General features: G+C 47.2%; 1 protein-coding gene and 1 long non-coding RNA gene across 8 annotated transcripts in view; one reads left to right on the forward strand and one right to left on the reverse strand.

Annotated features, from left to right (window-relative positions):
* Positions 1-20316, forward strand: part of LOC147031044 (uncharacterized) — a 40126-nt gene that overhangs the window by 7728 nt on the left and 12082 nt on the right. For 3 of the 7 annotated variants that reach the window (XM_085875722.1, XM_085875723.1, XM_085875724.1), the window contains exons 2-3: positions 14873-15048; positions 15310-15504. In XM_085875722.1, the coding sequence (XP_085731848.1) occupies positions 14971-15048; positions 15310-15504 (273 nt within the window). In that variant the 5' untranslated portion in view covers positions 14873-14970. Of the gene's footprint in view, positions 1-2846; positions 3338-9361; positions 9467-14872; positions 15049-15309; positions 15505-20316 lie in introns of those variants that run through there. The other 4 variants (XM_085875719.1, XM_085875721.1, XM_085875725.1 and 1 more) reach the window with 3 other exon arrangements.
* Positions 1-20316, reverse strand: part of LOC147031045 (uncharacterized) — a 56579-nt gene that overhangs the window by 1116 nt on the left and 35147 nt on the right. Inside the window, exon 2 of the long non-coding RNA XR_015056646.1 lies at positions 271-331. This is a non-coding gene — a long non-coding RNA (uncharacterized LOC147031045). The remainder of the gene's footprint in view (positions 1-270; positions 332-20316) is intronic.

Genomic DNA, 20316 nt, shown 5'->3' on the forward strand with positions numbered 1-20316 from the left:
AAGGAAGGTTGACTTGTTTCCCACAATTTCAAAATCACTGCAACACCTATCGCAACCACATTTCAGCTTGAAGTGTGTATTAAGGCCTGCAATTTACTCACAAAAATTACACAACTTTGATCTAGCAGGAACTCCAACGGGTTTTTAGATGTGGAAACCCATACATGTTACAAACTCAATATTTCTGGAATGATCCATGTTTTTTGCTGCAATTTTCAAAAGGTTATCAGCAAATGTTCCAAAAGCCATATCATGTACAACTACATTTACCTGTCGTCTGCAGTGTGAGATGAGATGTCCTGAGATGCCATCTCTAGCTTTTTGATATGTCCTGCTCACAGAGAGACAGACAGACAGGGGAGAAACATAACCTCCATCCACCTCCTGTGGCAGAGGTAATTAAAGTATGCATTTAAGACCATTTAGACTCCTAAGACCCCTAAGATGCTGTGGACCCTAAAGACCCCATTACAATATTTAATCCCATAAGACCCCATGGTATAGACCATCTGTCGAGGGCCTTCTGCAACAACACTTGAGGGTCACCAATCGTATTCAAAAGGACCCCCATTGGTAAACCACATCAGTAACAAGCGAAGAAGGTGCAAGGTAGAACTAGTTGATGAAATTTTTCGATTTATTTGATTTTGTGAAGATCTGGATCCTGATACGAGAATTTTTTAAGTGATCCGTCACCATTGAGAGATCGGGCCAAAAACGATATAGTGTTGCGAATTTGGAAGCTTACTGCACACAATAGCCAGGTCCTATAGACCAGCTACATCGGTAAGTATGTGTTTCTAGTTTGGGTCCCGTCCTATGTTTAATGGGTGATTAATTGTATGTGCGCTGTGAGTTATTTTTATAGTTTGGATTTAAATTACCAACAACGACACCTGCCCTCGCTTCCTTCCACCATCATCCACCGGCACCATTGCACACGTGCGTGTCAGCACGTACGTGGGTGGATTCCAGTGTGCTAGGCGGGGTTTCTCTGGACATTGGTGTGCTGGCTTCGCCCCAAATATGGGCACAAGCGTTACGCTCTGGCTTCGCCCCAAGTATGGGCACAAGCGTTGCGCTCTGGCTTCGCTCCAAATATGGGAACAAGCGTTTCGTTTTGGCTTGGCTCCAAATATGGGCATAGAGCGTTCACTCTCTGCCCAATGAGGGAGTGCGAGCGTGGGATAAGAGAAGCGCGCGTGGGCCAAAGGGTGAGTGGTTGTCTTCTGGTCTTCGGAGGAATTGTCTTCTGGTCTTCGAAAAGTGGTTGTCTTCTGGTCTTCGGAGGAATTGTCTTCTGGTCTTCGGTCTTCGGACGTCTGGTGGTCTTGTGAGGCCAGTCGTCGCCTTCCTGGGGTCCCGCCAACAGAGCGTCTTCTCTTGTGGCCTGTGTGCCTGCGATCCTGTCCCGCGAGGATCGCCTGCCTGGGCTTGGAGCGGCATTGTGTGGCGGGTTTGAGTCCTGCCTCACCGGTTCGTCAAAGACCGCATGAGGCGGAAAGGTCCGAGAATAGGCTCTGACCTCCAGCTCACCTTTCCTCGAGCTGGAGGCCTCCAATAAAGACCAGACTGGTCCGTTCCTTTTTGGGTGTACGCGTGTGTGTGTGTGTGTGTGTGTGTGTGTGTGTGTGTGTGTGTGTGTGTGTGTGTGTGTGTGTGTGTGTGTGTGTGTGTGTGTGTGTGTGTGTGTGTGTGTGTGTGTGTGTGTGTGTGTGTGTGTGTGTGTGTGTGTGTGGCGCCAGTCTATTAAGTAAAACTGCATAAGTGCTTGAACATAAATTGCTATTCCTTCATTATTCGGTTAACTCTGCCTTCTTGCGTGCTCCCCTGCCTCATAATAAATTAATATCCCTTGTGTTAAATGTTCCAGCTCGTTTCTGTGTTTCTTTCATTGGCTTGGCACGGTGTGTATTGAGAAATAGCGAGGCCGTAAATTGTTCATTTGGGCCAACGGGCCTTGGTAATCTCCGCTCGGGTTACACACGGTTCGGGCTCGGTAACGGCTCATTCCGCTCGAGGTCCATCGAGGGTGTGAATTCCCCGGTAGCTTTGTCCACGTGGGTAATTAGGTATATTGAAGTTTGGCAATTGACCCTACCCCACGCTTTCGAATTATTGGTGATTCATGGTCCAGTAAGGGACTCGTGCCTTTCGGACTTATCCAAAAGGCACGACCTCAATTCCGGTGTGTTCGGTGGAGCCGACTCTACTGCTCCCTCTAGCGATCGTGCTCACCACCGATACCCAGCCCCGTAACAATATATCACGATATCTCAAAAAGTTATGGACAGATTCACACGAACCTTGGTGGACAAGTTGGGTGTGTGACAATGACGAATTTATTTGATTTTGGTGATGATCCAGATCCGGATACTAGAGATTTTAAATTGATTCTTCCCCATTGAGAGATTGCATCAAAAACGAGACGCTTTATAGCATGATATCTCAAAAAGTTGTGGATGGATTCTGACAAAACTTTGAGGATTAGTTACGTAGGTGATACAAACAAGCTGATTAGATTTTGGTTAAGGTATGGATGCAGATCTGGCCTATCAGTGGGATACAATACTTGAACTGTTTAGCCTGGCAGAGGTATGCGCTCTACCGAGTGCCATTCTCATTGATGTTCTGTATCACGAGGGAGATAGTTCCCAAAAATAAGTATTTTAAAAGGAATGTTTGAGAATCATTCAGGAGAAAGGAACCTGTGTGAAACTTGTGGTCGGCACTTCCACATGAAACCACGTTATCTTAAACCACCAGGACACGCTATGACCATCTGCTGGACATAACACGGTCCAGAAGTAAAATAATTTTTGTGGTTCGAGTTCAGTCATTCTGCTGCAGTGCTAGAAAACAGATAGGATGAGGGATTCGCTGTTGGTTTTGATGTTGATCTTTGGACAGTCCACTTGCTCGGTGCAGCCCAGGATTACCGTGTTGGGGGTAAACGAGCACACCTGTGTGAACCTACCATGTGATTGCGGGACTCGGAATTCCATCTGGGTACGGTGGATGAGGGATGCAGATTTGGATGGAGTGGTTGAGAAGCAGATCAGCTGCAATCATACCGATTGTTATGATATCGACTGTGATGAAAAACAAAACACAAAGCTGAACCATCATAAGATTCTACCAAACGGGGATCTTCAAATCAACAGGATGGAAAAGAGAGATTCTGGTCTGTACAGATGTCTGAATCAACCTTCACTTGGAAATCTCACGGAATGTGATTCCACATCATCATTTTGTACTTCAGGAGATCAAGAGGAAGAGTCAGCAGGAGCTGTTACTCAGTCTTCATGTGAAGCAGCTCTACTCCTCTACATCTCAGGTGAATCTGGAGGTATATTTCACATTTTAACTTTCAAGACATTTTATCATTGAGTATAGTCAAAAATACTTTATCATGGAGTATTACATCATGACATCAGGAGAAAAAAAAAATGCCACCCCATCAAATGTATACAAAACGATATGCAGAAAGGTATATGTATAAATGGATGTGATAGCCGAAGGAAAGAAAGATTGGGGATTGCCGAGTCATGATGGTGTTCGTTCGTATATGAGTGTACCCCGCATTGCCCGGTGCTCTTCTGATCCTGTTGGCATTTTGAAGAAATGTTTTTTTTTCTCTTTTTTTGTGGGTGCCGAAAACACTTCCCTCCACACACTTGGGAATGAGGTCAGGGATCATTTAATATTACCTTTCACATAGCTACAAAGGCAAAATATGGAACGATTTAAAATAAAAGTAATTCAAAGAAAGTCTTTTTGGGTCCAAAACACTCCCTGACACTCACTGATAAACCTCTGAAAGTTTGACGAAGGTCCGGCACTGATGAACCTCTGAAAGTTTGACGAAGCTCCGGCACTGATGAACCTCTGAAAATTTGATGAAGCTCCGGCACTGATGAACCTCTGAAAGTTTGATGAAGCTCCGGCACTGATGAACCTCTGAAAGTTTGACGAAAGTCCATTACTGATGAACCTCTGAAAGTTTGACGAAAGTCTATTACTGATGAACCTCTGAAAGTTTGACGAAAGTCTATTACTGATGAACCTCTGAAAGTTTGACGAAGGTCCGGCACTGATGAACCTCTGAAAGTTTGACGAAGGTCCGGCACTGATGAACCTCTGAAAGTTTGACGAAGGTCCGGCACTGATGAACCTCAAAGTTTGACGAAGGTCCGGCACCGATAAACCTCTGAAAGTTTGACGAAGGTCCATTACTGATGAACCTCTGAAAGTTTGATGAAGGTCCGGCACTGATGAACCTCTGAAAGTTTGACGAAGGTCCTCTCAGCCATCTCTGAGAAAAAATAGTGATGGACACACAGATGAACAGCTCTCTTAAAGTAGAGATTAAGATTCGCACAAAAGTGGGATCTTCAGATCCATACACTAATATACGTTCACCTTTGAGAGCAAAGGGTGGACAATCCAGGCTTTGCATTAAAGCTCTGTACATTTCTAAATGTAAAACATTTTCTAAATATTGATATTTTCCAAATAAAAAATATTGTTGCGGTTGTGGAAATTCGCAAACCACCATTCAGGTCCCATAGGTGAGATATCTCTGTAAGTACATGTGTAGTTAGCCCCAAACCCGTTGTTTAGAGGGAATAAATGTGATTAATTCGGGCTGCGACCCTTTGAGATAGCCGTTTTTCTGTTCTATCTTTATTTTGAACCAACCACGTCTCAACCGCCATCACACAACAACCACCAACCCCAACCCCGCTTCACAACAACAACAACAACAACGCCAACAGCCAAGATCTTTACCTTCACAACTCGCTCCCCCAAACATCGCATCACCGCCATTCCAAACGGCACCATGGCCATAAACCACCACCATAAACCCTCCACCACCTTCACCTCTCTCCTTCTGCAACCATTCCCGCACCGCTTGTGGGCACCGAGCGTCAGGCTGTCCTGGCCTCGTGCGGGACGCGCGCCGAGCCGCGGGTGCAAATAGCAGTCTTTCTGAGGAGAATTCGGATCAGGAATGATACACGCCCACTTCTGATCCGTCCAATCAGCAAGCGCGGGGAGGTTTGGCCCCGCCTCCAGGCGCGTCGGAGTGGAATCGATATATGCAAATTCGAGGATCAGAGGAGACTCACGCCCCTTTTTTCTCCGTCCAATGGGCGAGCGTGGGTCCACCCCCGAGCTCGTTCTGATCCAGAAATTTGCATATGGGTTCTCCTGCCGGCCTATAAAGCACCGAGCGCGGGGCGAATTTGGGTCGAGTCGGTTTTGGGAGAGTCAGTTTTTTGGTTGGAGGGCAGAGTGTGGCAGTGGCAGAGTCAGTTTTGGTCGAGTCGGTTTGGGTCGAGTCGGTCTCGGCAGAGTCGGTTTGGGCAGAGTCGGCCTCAGAAGAGCGGAGAGTGTTTTGGGCAGAGTCGGGTTGGAGCGCGGAGTGGAGTCGGGAGGCGAAGGCGTACAGGTGGTTTGCTGCAGTCGGCTGAGGAGAATTGGGGAAGAGACCGAGGAGTTCGGGTCCGAGGCAAGGAAGACGGCGGTTGGCGACGAGGTCGCGGTGGAATCGCTCGTCACGGGACCCAAGCAAGCCAGCTATCCTCTTTCCCCAGAGCATCAACAATTCCCCCCCCCTTTTTCCCCCGCGTTGATATAGTGCAAAAAGGGGGCCCCGTTCCCACCCCACTCCAAGCAGTGCCAACGAAACCCGCAAAGGAGCACGAAGTCGGGGCACCGCCGCGCTGCCACGTTTGCGGCTCATCACAAAGACACGGGTAGGATCCACCCGGTCTCGCGGACCTGACCGCTCTTTCAGGTCCCGCGCAAATATAGGCCCACAGGCCCCGTCTGCCCCCTTGTCTTTGAGGGTGGCCCTTTTCTTTTGTTTCTGTGTAAACGTGTGTGTGTGGCGCCAGTCTGGTGAAGTAAAACTGTGTAAGTGTTGCCGTGTGTACGCGTAGTCGGTTGTAGATCTGCATTGTTGTGTTTCTTTTGTTGCAATTGCTTTATGTGCATTCTGTTTAATTGTATATGTGTGCTCTCCGTGTGCCGCGGAATAAATGTGCATCATGTTGAACTGTTTTCCCGTTTTGCTTCGTCTTTTCTTTAATTGAATCTCCATCTTGCTTCACGTAAAGGGTTGGTAGTGGGCTTAATACGTCCGATTATTAATCGGAACCATCGAGGCCGACGATAACACCGCTCGGTTATCCCGATAGTACGGAACGGATCGCTTAAGTGGCCCGTGTCCGGAGTCGACCTGCGGCGAGGTGCGATCGCCCGGTCTACCCTCCGCATGGGTACTTAGGTAGGTCGAGTTTGGCGAACAACCCTATCCCACGCGGGGGGCCGATTGGCTCGATCGTGGTGAGGCCGAAGGGCCAACCCGTGACTCGCTCCCGGCGTTGGTCTGAAAGGGTCACGACAGAATTGTCCGTCCGGTGGGCGACGTGCCGCGATTCGAGTTTCGTGGCCATTCAGTCTCTCACATATCAGTCTCTCACAAATCAAGCCTCTGAGGCTTGATTATTTCTCTCCCAGACCTTGTCCTGATGGTGGACGCGACCCATCTGCTTGCAGGAGTCGGTGCTGGTGCAGTCTGTGAAGCTGGTACAGCCTCCAATGGCTGGTCCGATGCTCTGGATCCTCCAGTGGCATTCTCCGTCACCTGTATGGACACCAGATTATGCCGGTTCCTCCTGACTGTCCCACGTGCTACATCGATCAAGTATGTGCGAGGAGTCGAATGTGCAGAACATTTGCATCTGTGATCCACACTTTCATCCTTGGTGTGAGCTCACCCAGGTTTCTTACCCAGTGTCTCCTGTCGAGGCACTTGGCGTCCATTCACTTCTTCTCCCTTTCTTCGATATCCACTGACCTTTTGTCTGAAAGAACTGGATCCAACATTGCAGGAAAAATGGTAACAGCGATGCGTCGCTGAAGACGCATCAACGGTTGTGCTGGGGTGTACCCGTTCCACAGGGTAGTTGCTCTGGATGCAAGCAATACTCCATATGGGTCAACTGTTTTCTTCAGGAGATGTTTTATTTTTTACTGTCTGAACAGCTCACTCGGCCTCCCCATTGTCCTGAGGGTGCTTGGGACTGCTGGTCGCATGGCTGAACCCATAGTGCCCTGCAAAGGCTGCAAAGTCTCCCCCTGAAAACTGTGGACTGTTATCTGTAACGTGTGTTTCCGGAATTCCATGATGGGCAAATATTCATTTCAGATGGATAACTATGTGTGCAGACCTTGTGGGGGTGGGTTGTGCTACGTCCACACATCATGAGTAACAAGGAAAACAAAAAGACATAAAATGTCATAGACCCTGTTTTTTTAGTAATTTTGCTGTACAGAGTTAAAGGGCTCGCCATTATTTATTTACAACTAAAATGGCCGCCAATCTACCAGCCGACCATCTTTGATCAGCTTGCAAAATAAAGTTAGGTGTAAGTGTATGTCATCGTGTACTGTGCTTGTGCCATGTTTCAACAAAATCGGACCATGTATGTCCAACAAATGGCTGGGGACATGTTGAAGTAACAAAAATGGCTGCCAGTCGGCCATCTTGGATCTGATCTCAAAACAAAACAAGGCGAGCATTTGTTTAGCCCTCATTCGCTATCTGTGTGCCGAGGTTGAATTACATCGGTAAATACATCTCCAAGAAATGATTGAGGACGTGTTCAACATCATGTTGTTTTACAACTAAAATGGCTGCCAGTCGGCCATCTTTGATCGCGTCGTGAAACAAAATGTGCATTTGAGGCTCAGCGAGGAGTGATGTAAGCGACTTTTTTTTAATGATATGATGATGATAGGCTCCGATGATAGGGTAAGGGTTAAAATAGTGCTATATGGCATTAACTCCAAAATGGCCGGTGTGGCCCTTACATCACTCCTCCGCACGGTGCCTCATATATTTACCATCATGTGTTGTCTTTTTTGCCAAGTACAAATAAAATCGGTCCATACATGTCCGAGATATGGTTGCGGATGCATGCACGCACACACGGAAACGGAAATCGAGACCAAATCCACAAGCCTCCGTTTCGGATTAAGTCCAACGGTGGCTAATAATCTACCATGAATAAGTAATTGCTGTTGTTCACTGTGAACATATGTGCCCCTAACCTATGCTCAAGTCTATCAGGTAGCTTGGTCAGTGTTAAAGGCTCAAAGTAATTTATTTAATGAATCTTCTGCAATTCAGAACTTGTTAATTTAACTGACAGCTTCGCTCTGGCCACTAAACTGTTTGTCCAGCACGTTGCCTGCACTTGAGAACTCCCTGATGTCCCTTGCGTAGTTTTTTTGAGGACACTGTTTCTCATCACAGAGGGAATTACTAACCTTGTCCCTTTTAGCAGAAGTCCGTTGTGTAGCGTTAAAACTGCTCTCTCAGTCCAGAAGTGTTTCAGCACTCCGTCCAGTCTACTACGATCAGGCCATCCTTCTGTGCACAGTGTCATCTCCATTGAGCGCATGCTGTCTGTGTTTAGTTGCTCTCTGAGATCTGTCAGATAGCTTGGACTTGCAGGTAAGTTTTTTTTCAATGGCTGTGTCAATGTAGATGTCAGTATCTTCCATCAGCTTTGTGTCAGATTTGCTCCCACTGTCTTTCACTGGTGTGCGTGACGGTGTGTCGGCTGTCATCAGGCTTGTCCCTCATGCATGTGAGATTGTGTAGGAGCACCTCATCAGTCTCATCCGAAATCTCTGGATCCTTGGCTGAGATGCATCGAGGGCTTGAGATCCCAACAGACTCATAAGTGGTTTGTGATCTGTTTCCAGCAGAAAGTGTTTGCCGATGATAGTCTCTGAACCTCTCACATCCCCATGTTCGGCCTAATGCTTCTTTTTCTACCTGAGTGTAACACCGTTTCATCACCATAGGTGAGCTTGAAGCGTATGCTTCAGTTGTCCAAAGTTCTTCCTTTTTTGCAGGAGTACTGTCCAGGTCCAAAGAATGATGAATCTGCTGAGATTTTCCGCTCCCTGTTTGGGTCGTAGAGTACGAGCACTGGTGTAGAGGAAACATCTAATTTTAACATGTCAAATGCTTTTTGCTGTTCACTTCCCCAATACCAGTTGTTTATCTTTACCAGCAGGTTTATAAGTGGTTTGTCCTTCACAGATAAATGTGGGACAAACTTCTCCAGCTGGTTTACTATCCCTAGGAAACTCCTGGACCGCTGTGTTTTATCTGGGTCTGGCTTCATTCCATCCACTGAAAATATTTAATCACAGGAATTTCACTTCACGCTTTGCAAATTGACAATTGTCGGTGTTGAGTGTGATCCCTGCCTTTTTAATTCTCTCGAACACTGTGTGCATTCTAACGTCACGCTCTTCCTGTGTTATACCCCAGATGAGAACATCATCCATGTGACATGCTACACCGTAATAAGACCATCTGTGACTTCAGTCTCCATTCTGTTTTGGAAGTGTTCTAAGGCTGAGGCAATTCCAAATGGCAAGTGATTAAAGTAGTATCTACCGAAGGGAGTAATAAAAGTAGGATACATCGCTGACGCCTTAGTGAGTGGTATTTGCCAGAATCCCATGTTAGCATGTAGCTTGCTGAAATTTTGCACTCCTGCTCGCATACCGAAGGCTTGATCTACTGAAGCTAGAATGTAGTTCTCCTCTGTGTACCGCCTCATTCAACTTTGTCAGAGCCACACAGATGCAAACCGATTTGTTTTTCTTTGGCACCACAACCATACCTGCACATCAGTCTATTGGCTCCTCTACTCTGCTGATGACCCCCATGCGTTCCATTTGCTCTATTTCCTCATTCACTTTTCCCATAAAAGGGAGTGGGACTTGTCTGGGTGTATTCGGTGAAAATGGCATCGCATCTGGCTTCAGTTTAATTGTGTATGGTCACTGAACCATCCCGAGACCACTGCATATCTTTGGATTTTTTTTTTGTTTTCTATACCTTGTCAAGGCTCGTATGAGAGCTAACACACAACGCACATCAAGGGGGAAATGAGACAAGAGGGGCGGGAGTGGGAAGGCCAAAACAGTGGGGAACAAAGATATTAGGAGATCTGTGGAAGGGAGAGGGATGGGGTGGGAAACATGGAGAATACATGATGGATATTACAGGGCGTTTCAGGAAAGAAAGCAGGGAATTTGAAGGAGGTGGGTTTGGAGTGGATTAACGGGGGTAGAAAAGATCGAGGATTGGATGATTTGGATGATAAGAGGTGTGGTGAACAGCTGTTTTGAAGGCCCAGAGGAAAGAATGGGATTGAACAGAGTGAGGGAGTTTATTCCAAAGGCGGGAAAAAGTGGAATGAAAGAGTGAAGGTGAGGAATGATTCATGATTTTGGTAGTTTTACCAGAAGCGGGGTGTTAGCGGACCTTGAGCGCCCTGCGGAATATGGTGGGGACAAATCGCAGACAGAGCAGGGGGGGGGGCAAGACTGGAGACGAGACGGTAAAAGACAGAAAGACCACCGACCTGCCTGCGGTGAGAGAGTGAGAGGCCCAAAAACTCAGCCTCATCGCAGGAGATGCCAATGATCCGAAATGCCTTGTTTTCCACAGCGTGAAGCCGAGAAAGGTGGGAGGCAGGAGCACCAGCCCAGAGAGGAGAGCAGTACTCCATCAGGCTGCGGACAAAAGCTTTGTAAGTGGTCAGGAGCTCAGGTGGGCCGAGGAAGGACTTTGCACAACGGAGGATTCCCAGTCGGCGACTGGCTTTGGAGGCAAGGTTGGAAATGTGGCTTTCCCAGGAAAGGTCATGGCAGATAGTGAGACCCAGAAGCTTGAAAGAAGGACTTCTTCCAGAGGATTGTTGAGAAAGTGGATGGGGGGGGGGGGCGGGGGGTGTTTCCAAATGATCCTTTTGGAGAGACATCATGAGAGTGTGAGTGTGTGGATAAATCTCCTTTAGCATTTCAGCATTAATGCTATCTAGCCTGGACACTAAATTTAGCTTGGCTATCACTGGCCTGCCTAACAGAGATGTATGTATATTTCTGATGACATAAATATCCTCTTCTGCAGTCTTCTCATTGCTCAGCATTCCGCTGGCAACCTTCAGCATGAAGAGAGGAACTCCCCCTGGTCCAAACAGTGGTTTCTGGGCCTTGGTCAGGCTGCCCTCGTTCCCTCCCTTGTACTTGTTACACTCCTCTATAATGCCTTTGTGCACATTCTCAGGGATGACAGTTACGTCAGCTCCTGTGTTGATTTTAAACTTCACTTTACTATTTCTTATTTGAATTTCAACCAACCACGGGTTTTCTCCTGCTTCGACTGTACACAGGAAAAGGCTACTGTCCTCCATAACAGCATGCACCGCTTCAGCCAATTTGCAAACTTTGCTTAAGTTTCCCCTTTTCCCGCATGTGTGACATGCTATTCCTTTCGCTGGGCACCGCCATCTTGTATGTGTTCACCATTTTCTGCATGTTGGGAAGATTCTCTGATCTTGCTTGCTCTGCTGTGTAGCTGGCCGAGCCTGACGCATGTGGTTTTGCCTTGTACATCTGTTTGTGCTTGTTGGTCATTACAGTATCTATAGTGCTGTTCACATCGCCCCTTATATCTGTCTGCTGCCGCTTTATGTTCTCCGATTGCCTCGCCATACTTATGGCTTTCGCAAGGGTTACATCCTTGTCCGACTGCATTCTTGCTCACAGTGTAGAGTCTCTTCGTCCAGCGACTAATCTATCCATGATGAGCTAATCATGAAGTGGCCCATAATTGTAGTTTTCGGCTAGCGCATATAAGGATGTGACAAACGAGTCTCTTGGCTCGGTGGCCTGTTACGGGTCTCCGATTAAATCTGGCCCTCTCGCAGATTACACTCTTCTTCGGCACGAAAAACTTGGCAAAGCTCTCTTCCACGACACTGTCCTGCAGCAGTTCGTTCACATCGGAGCTCTATCCTCTCGACACGTCACTTACTTCGTCCCCCATATAGTATACCAATCTGCTCTTCTGGTTTTTTTCTCAACCGAAGTATGCAGATTGCTGGCCAGTCGGAATCTCTCGAATCTTCAAGTCCATTTATCCCACTCGAATAGTGCCAGAGGTTGGACGGTGAAGGTGGCATTCGACGGTGTGCTTGGCACCGCAATTTCGCCGTCCATTTTGTTTTGTTTTCCCGCACTTGTACCGCGTCAATTTGGTTTCTTTAAAACTCCACTGTTGCCGTACTTCCGACACCATTGCGCATTGGGCGTTTTCAAACAATCAACAACAGCAAAGGCTAAACTGTTTATTACAATATAAAGTAACCAGGTCATAACTTGGGTATGAGGTTGTGTCCGAGAGATCATAACTTGGGTATGAGGTTGTGTCCGAGAGATCATAACTTGGGTATGAGGTTGTGTCCGAGAGATCATAACTTGGGTATGAGGTTGTGTCCGAGAGATCATAACTTGGGTATGAGGTTGTGTCCGAGAGATCATAAATTGGGTATGAGGTTGTGTCCGAGAGATCATAACTTGGGTATGAGGTTGTGTCCGAGAGATCATAACTTGGGTATGAGGTTGTGTCCGAGAGATCATAATTGGGTATGAGGTTGTGTCCGAGAGATCATAACTTGGGTATGAGGTTGTGTCCGAGAGATCACGACTCCGAGAGATCACGACTCCGAGAGATCACGACTCCGCATATCTCTCTCTCTCTCTCTCTCTCTCTCTCTCTCTCTCTCTCTCTCTCTCTCTCTCTCTCTCTCTCTCTCTCTCTCTCTCTCTCTCTCTCTCTCTCTCTCTCTCTCGCTTTCGCTCTCGCTTTCGCTTTCGCTTTCGCTTTCTCGCTCTCTCTCTCGCTTTCGCTCTCGCTTTCGCTTTCGCTTTCGCTTTCTCGCTCTCTCTCTCTCGCTTTCGCTTTCTCGCTCTCTCTCTCGCTTTCGCTTTCTCGCTCTCCCTCTCGCTTTCGCTTTCTCGCTCTCTCTCTCGCTTTCGCTTTCTCGCTTTCTCGCTCTCTCTCTCTCGCTTTCGCTTTCTCGCTCTCTCTCTCGCTTTCGCTTTCTCGCTCTCTCTCTCGCTTTCGCTTTCTCGCTCTCTCTCTCTCGCTTTCGCTTTCTCGCTCTCTCTCTCTCTCTCGCTTTCGCTTTCTCTCTCTCTCTCTCTCTCTCTCTCTCTCTCTCTCTCTCTCTCTCTCTCTCTCTCTCTCTCTCTCTCTCTCTCTCTCTCTCTCTCTCTCTCTCTCTCTCTCTCTCTCTCTCTCTCTCTCTCTCTCTCTCTCTCTCTCTCTCTCTCTCTCTCTCTCTCTCTCTCTCTCTCTCTCTCTCTCTCTCGCTTTCGCTTTCTCGCTCTCTCTCTCTCTCGCTTTCTCGCTCTCGCTCTCGCTCTCTCTCTCTCTCGCTTTCGCTTTCTCGCTCTCTCTCTCTCTCGCTTTCGCTTTCTCGCTCTCTCTCTCTCTCGCTTTCGCTTTCTCGCTCTCTCTCTCTCTCTCGCTTTCGCTTTCTCGCTCTCTCTCTCTCGCTTTCGCTTTCTCGCTCTCTCTCTCTCTCTCTCTCTCTCGCTTTCGCTCTCTCTCTCTCTCTCTCTCTCTCTCTCTCTCTCTCTCTCTCTCGCTCTCTCTCTCTCTCTCTCTCTCTCTCTCTCTCTCTCTCTCTCTCTCTCTCTCTCTCTCTCTCTTCGCTTTCGCTTTCGCTTTCGCTTTCGCTTTCTCGCTTTCTCGCTCTCTCTCTCTCTCGCTTTCGCTTTCTCGCTCTCTCTCTCTCTCGCTTTCGCTTTCTCGCTCTCTCTCTCTCTCTCGCTTTCGCTTTCTCGCTCTCTCTCTCTCTCGCTTTCGCTTTCTCGCTCTCTCTCTCTCTTTCGCTTTCGCTTTCTCGCTCTCTCTCTCGCTTTCTCGCTCTCTCTCTCTCTCGCTTTCGCTTTCTCGCTCTCTCTCTCTCGCTTTCGCTTTCTCGCTCTCTCTCTCTCGCTTTCGCTTTCTCGCTCTCTCTCTCGCTTTCGCTTTCTCGCTCTCTCTCTCGCTTTCGCTTTCTCGCTCTCTCTCTCGCTCTCGCTTTCGCTTTCTCGCTCTCTCTCTCGCTTTCGCTTTCTCGCTCTCTCTCTCGCTTTCGCTTTCTCGCTCTCTCTCTCGCTTTCGCTTTCTCACTCTCTCTCTCTCGCTTTCGCTTTCTCACTCTCTCTCTCTCTCGCTTTCGCTTTCTCACTCTCTCTCTCTCTCGCTTTCGCTTTCTCACTCTCTCTCTCTCTCTCTCGCTTTCGCTTTCTCACTCTCTCTCTCTCTCGCTTTCGCTTTCTCACTCTCTCTCTCTCTCTCTCTCTCTCTCTCTCTCTCTCTCTCTCTCTCTCTCTCTCTCTCTCTCTCTCTCTCTCTCTCTCTCTCTCTCTCTCTCTCTCTCTCTCCCCACATGTCACGTCGCATCCTTTGACGAGTGAATGTTGTTCTTCTTTCGGCTACTCCCGTTACGGTCGCCACAGCGGATCATCCGTTATGATCCGCATACTGATTTGGCATAGGTTTTACGCCGGATGCCCTTCCTTACGCAACCCTGGTCGCCTCTTATGACACATGGATAAGGATTGGGTTTCGCCATGACTCCGGGCTGCCCTACACCCTCTCATAGCGTGGCCCAGCGCAGAGCGCCCGTCCTCAAGCGATCCTCCAACCCAGCCTCCGAGTAGCCGGATTACAGGTGCATGCCACTACGCCCAGTTTTCCTTTGACGAGTGAATATGCATTGTATATTTACACACAAGGAGGAGGTGTATGAGTTTAGGGGCATTGTTTGCACGTTTTGCTCACCGTTTGTATCTCACACGATCTGGTTTCGGTAGTGAGGTTGTAAGCCCGTTATACGTAGTAAGCTCATCCTGGTAGTTTATTAAAGTCAAAATAACATTGAACATCATGTTTAACATCTTTGGGGTATTAACGATGTGGGATTTCTATCAGATTCCATCCAGGAGTCACGGAATTGCAAGATTTACAAGATTTCCACAAAAACAGGATGGGAGAACCGAGCTGGCACCAACTCCAATGTTTATATCACGATGTGTGGAGCATTGGAGTGTGTAACACATCATCTTAAAGAATCATCAACACATTACAATCCTTTTGAACGAAATCAGGTAATCAGTGACACAACACTTGAACAAGATACAGCATACAGTGCATAAAATGATCAAAATATCTTGATGCCTTACCACATGAGATGTTGTGATGGGTCTATTCAGTTACCACGTTTCATGCAGAGCACTCATCAGGAGGCAATTAAGCACTAAAGCAAGCACTCCATTCGAAACAGTTGATAAGCAACGACTGGATTGGCAAGCGCAAGCTAGCTGCTTAGTTAACTGAACACACCACCTGCCGTGCACGTATTTCTCCAGGTAGATGTTTTCACTGTGCGGTCCCTTTACCTGGGGAACCTGGAAAATGTAACAATCTGGCACGATGGGAGTGGACATTATTCTACCTGGCTGCTCGAGAACATCAGAATCACCAAAACATTCTGTGGCATGGAACAAACATTTACCTGTTCATGTTGGATTAAAGGAAACGACCCGAAAACCCTCCATCCCCAGGTAATCTCACCTTGTTCCACAAACACCCAATGGAATCGAGATCTTTTAACCTCCTCTCCCAAGATTACGTGTTTCCCAATCCTCTCTGCCTTCATGAATGGATAATGAATTTAGAAAATGAATAAATCGCTGTGCAAAGATCGTAATTTCTCATTTATAAAATGTATTTATCATTCATTTTCTTCTTCTTCTTCTTCTTCTACTACTACTACTACTACTACTACTACTACTACTACGACTACCACTCTATCCATATTGTATACTAGTAAGTGTGTGTGTCCTTCATAACTCCAAAACCATGAAACCTAGCAGCCTGAAACTGCATGCACACTACGGGAAGTCCAAGGAAGTGAATGAATGAAAATTAGGTGTTTTGGTTGATTAAAACACCCCTTTTGAAGATACACCCCCCACCCTCCCCAATGGCGGATTTCCACATCGCGGTTTCGCTCAACCGCGGGTGGTCTGGCGTGGATGAATACACAACCCCACATCTCCGTCTGACCTCGCAGCCCCACTCCGCCCTCCATCGCAGACTCAGTTGCTCTTTTGATATCGTGCCACACGGACCGTTATCACGTGATATCGCGTGATCTAGTTTGATAAGAGGCAGAATGAATTCATGAATTTTTTGTTTTGAATGAAAATGTTTGTTTGTTTGTTTGTTTGTTCCGAAGCAAGGAGGGGGAATTAAGACAAAGATGAAGAGCGTGAAAGAGAACACTTGGGATAAAACGGAATGAGGAACATATCTTAAGAAGTTTTCGCGAGTGTTCATCGAGTTCCCCGACTCGTCCGAAAAGACCAGGAAATCCTCTACAGGCTCAGACTCGGACATTGTGCTCGAAACTCCAATTTACATATAAGTTGTCACCCAACAGGATTGTGCGAGTGGTGTAAGGTTCCCGAAGATTTGGATCACATCTTCACACAATGCCCTCGGTACACAGGACCCAGATCGCCCCTCTTCCACTCTGCCCGAGAGATGGGGATCAACTGGTCGGGTGTTCCCGATACACCTTGCCGATTGAGCCAGGAGCATCAATAAGAAGTTGTCTTCATGGAGAGGTGCTTGAGATTCAAGCGCGAGATGGATACTGTCACGGCGCCTACACAGAGGTCTATAAGAATATGCAGAACAATGCAAAGCAGACAAAGATCACCTCCTCCTTCACAAAGTCTGATGATCCTGATGACCCAAAGCCAGGGATGTCTACATCATCTCAATAACCAACGAAGCCCTCAATCATCATCATCATCATCATCATCATCATCTCCATCATCATCATCATCATCATCATCATCATCATCTTCATCATCATATCCATCATCATATCCATCATCATCATTTTTAAGTGTTTTTCGTTTGTATTACGACTGTAGTTTAGGCAAAAAACTCGATAAATTTTCGAGTTAGTTCCCCTAACCACATTTTTCTTATTAAGGTCTTAACTGTGTGCATTGTGGTTTTGCCCATCGCAGGGTTTTTTATGAACATCACCCCCGCAAACGGGGAGGGTCTACTGTATTTAACAGGGTGCTCATCATTTAAAAAAAGAAGGCCTAACCAAGATGGTGGTACATCATCTTGGTCAGTCCGCCGTCACCTAGTAGGGATCTAAAGCCGCCATTTTATTTCGGCCTGCTGAAAAATGCCTTGACATGGAACAGGCCACAACGGTTTCTGCCAGAGGACCTGGGTTTGTTTCCTGGTCTGGGCCCGTAATTTTTCCACATATATTTATAACTCGCAAATACAACCCGTTGCTTCGCTGATGGGGGTTATTAAGGAGGGGGGTTGAGAGAGGGAGGGGAGAGAGAGGAGGCAGGAGGGAGGGGAAGCTAAGCTAAGAAGGGGGAAGAGTGAGGAAGCGGGGGGGGGGAGGTGAGGAGAGCTATGCCTCACCAAACGTTGATATATAGTCTAGGAGCCCAGAAGGTTTAATCAAGTGAAAAGCGCCGGAAGGTTTGACCTCATGCGCTGATGGGGTCATCCACCGACATCACAAAAATGCATTGCTTCCGGGTCTGACTACATCATGGCTGGTAAAGTTGTTGGTCAAGTTTCATCGGAATTGTATGTGTAGTTTTGGACAAGAAAGCAAATACATATTTTGGGGGACAATCCCCCTTAAATCCCTTTGGAGCAGATTTTTTGAATGTCATGAACAAAATTTGGTTCGGCATGGGTGATGAAGGTTGTCATGAAGGTTCATCGGAATTGTGTGTATCGTTTAAGAAGAAAGCAAATACCTCTTTTGGGAGGTAACCCACTCCCCCCACCCCCCCTGTAAACTCTCTCTGTTGACCCCTTCAGACCCCGTTTTTTTATGCCATCACGGGTGATGAAGGTTTTGGTCAAATTTCATTGAAATTGGATGTGTAGTTTCTATGTTGCAAGGATTTGTTTTGTGATTCAAGCACGAATCACTTCTGGTTCAGGAATGGGCGCATGTGGATGACTGGGTGGCGAGCTCTCCTTCAAGTCCATCGAAAGCTAAGTTTCCAGTCCTAAAGCGTTTTGTGTATTTTGTTATCATGATTTGTGTCGGGGCTGTGGAACTGTTTTTATTTTTTTCGTGTTCATAACAGTTTTAGCGGGTATGGAGTTAGTTTATTGAAAGAAGCAGGGGGAGGCCTCGTGTTAAGTTTAGCGTTAAGTCAGTTGGAGCCTTGGGAGTATGGGGATTATAAAAAGGTTATAAACAGAGACCGAAGGAGAAAGGAAGAGGAGTACGTAAAATGCTGCAATTGCTCAATGTGGGCCACGTCAACAATGGGGGGAAGCAGAGGGTTCTCATTGTTGTAGGAAGTGTGAGGAAATCATCCACTTGAGGAAGGTTATTACCGGGTTGAAGGAACGCATCAATAATTTGCAGCAAGTAGCAGAATGTGAGAAATTTGTAGATAATAGTTGGTTTCGGTTGTGGAGTGAGGTTAGTGAGGATATTGGAAGTGGTGACGGTGCCACGGGGGAGGGCAGTGGCAACGATGCAACGGGGGCAGGCAGTGGCAGAGGTGCAGTGGGTGCGGGTAGTGGTGGAGGTGCAAACGGGGCGGTCAGTGGCGACAGTGCAGTGGGTGCAGGCAGTGGCGCAGGTGCAGCGGGTGCAGGCAGTGGCGCAGGTGCAGCGGGTACAGGTAGTGGTGTAGGTGGCAAAATAGAAATTGGTAGAAATGAGGTATGGGAGACAGTTTTTGTGGATGATGAGACAATTAAATATGTAGATTCTTCATTCTGCAGGAAGGATCGTAAACATAGAATTCTGTGTAGTTTTGAATGAACAGGAGTCCGGGACATTGAAGGAAGGGTAAACGATATTGTATCGGGTCATGGCAGGAAGAAGTTGGTTGTGGTACACCTCAGTGCGAATGATGTCGGGTAAGTTTACTCAGAGGTTTTTGAAAAATAGATACAGGATACTGGGTCAGCGGCTGAATGCAAAGGGCTGTGAGGTCATGTTTTCTGGGATTCTACCAAGATAAGGAAACAATAAAGAAATTATGAGCAGAGCAATAGATGTCAACCAATGGCTGGAAGAATGATGGAGGGAGGAAGGTTTTACATTGAAGAAGCAGTGGGAATCATTTTGGGGACAAATGGAGTGTTTCCGGAATGATGGCCATATATTAAATAGAAAGGAGGCAGCAAGGTTTGCAGTGGGAATTGAGGAAGGAATTCAGGCTTTTTTTTAGGTCAGGGGAGGGAGGGGAAGTTATTAAGGAAGGAACGGATGATGTAATTGTGATGAGTAAGGCCAGGCAGAAAAATAGAATTTCAGGAATGGAAAAGTTAAACATATTCTATACCACTGCCAGAAGTTTAAATAATAAGATGGAAGAGCTTGAAGCCAAAGTAGATAGCGAGGAGTACGATATAGTTGCAGTGAGTGAGACATGGTTTAAGGAGGAGAGTAACTGGAGAACAGGATTAGAAGGCTACAAGGTGTATCGGTGTGATCGGAAGGATAGACTAGGAGGAGGAGTAGCAATCTGGATAAAGGACAACATTGCATCAAGAGAAAGGGGTTGCATTAAGGAAGGAATAAATGTTGAGGATTCTGTATGGGAAGAGATTGGAGATTGTAAAAACAGTAAGATGCTGGTAGGATGCTTTTATAGGGCTCCGGGTAGGAAAGAAGAGGAGGAAAGAGGATTACATGAAGAATTCAAAAGGGCATGTGGTAAGGGAAGAGTATTGTGACGGCTGTGGAAATTCGCAGAGCACCATATAGGTCCTTAGATCAGTTATGCCGATAAGTCTGTGTTTAGATAGATATCCCCACCGTTGTCTAATGTAAATTATTTGTGTGATCAGGGCTGTGATCTTTGAGTTAGCCGTTTTTCTTTTACTATCGTTATTTTGGACCAACCGCTTCACAACCACCACCTCCACCACCAACATCGCTCTCATCAACCGCTTCACAACAACCACCACCACCAACATCGCTCTCATCAACCGCTTCACAACAACCACCACCACCAACACCTTCTCCACCACCGCCTTCACACAACCACCTTAACCACAAGCGCCCAACCACACCACCCTCACGACCGCCACAAAACGCCAGCCACGCGACCATTACAACAGCCGCCGTAACCACCACCACGTTGCCACCTCAGCAGGGTTGCGAATAGCCTGACATTCGTCAGGAGAGAATGGACGACGGCTTCACCCCAAACCCCCCCCCCCACGAGAAGCACGTGCGGAAGAGACGCAGGGAGGCAGTGATTAAACCAAAAGAGCCGAGCCGATCTCTCCTGGAATTTTCCCCCGCACGCCGAGAAGGGGGGGGGGGGTCGAAGCGCCGT

This window comes from Eptatretus burgeri, chromosome 3 (genome assembly GCF_056783735.1).
Source record: "Eptatretus burgeri isolate ZD-2024b chromosome 3, Ebu_testis_v1, whole genome shotgun sequence".
Lineage (NCBI taxonomy): Eukaryota > Metazoa > Chordata > Myxini > Myxiniformes > Myxinidae > Eptatretus > Eptatretus burgeri.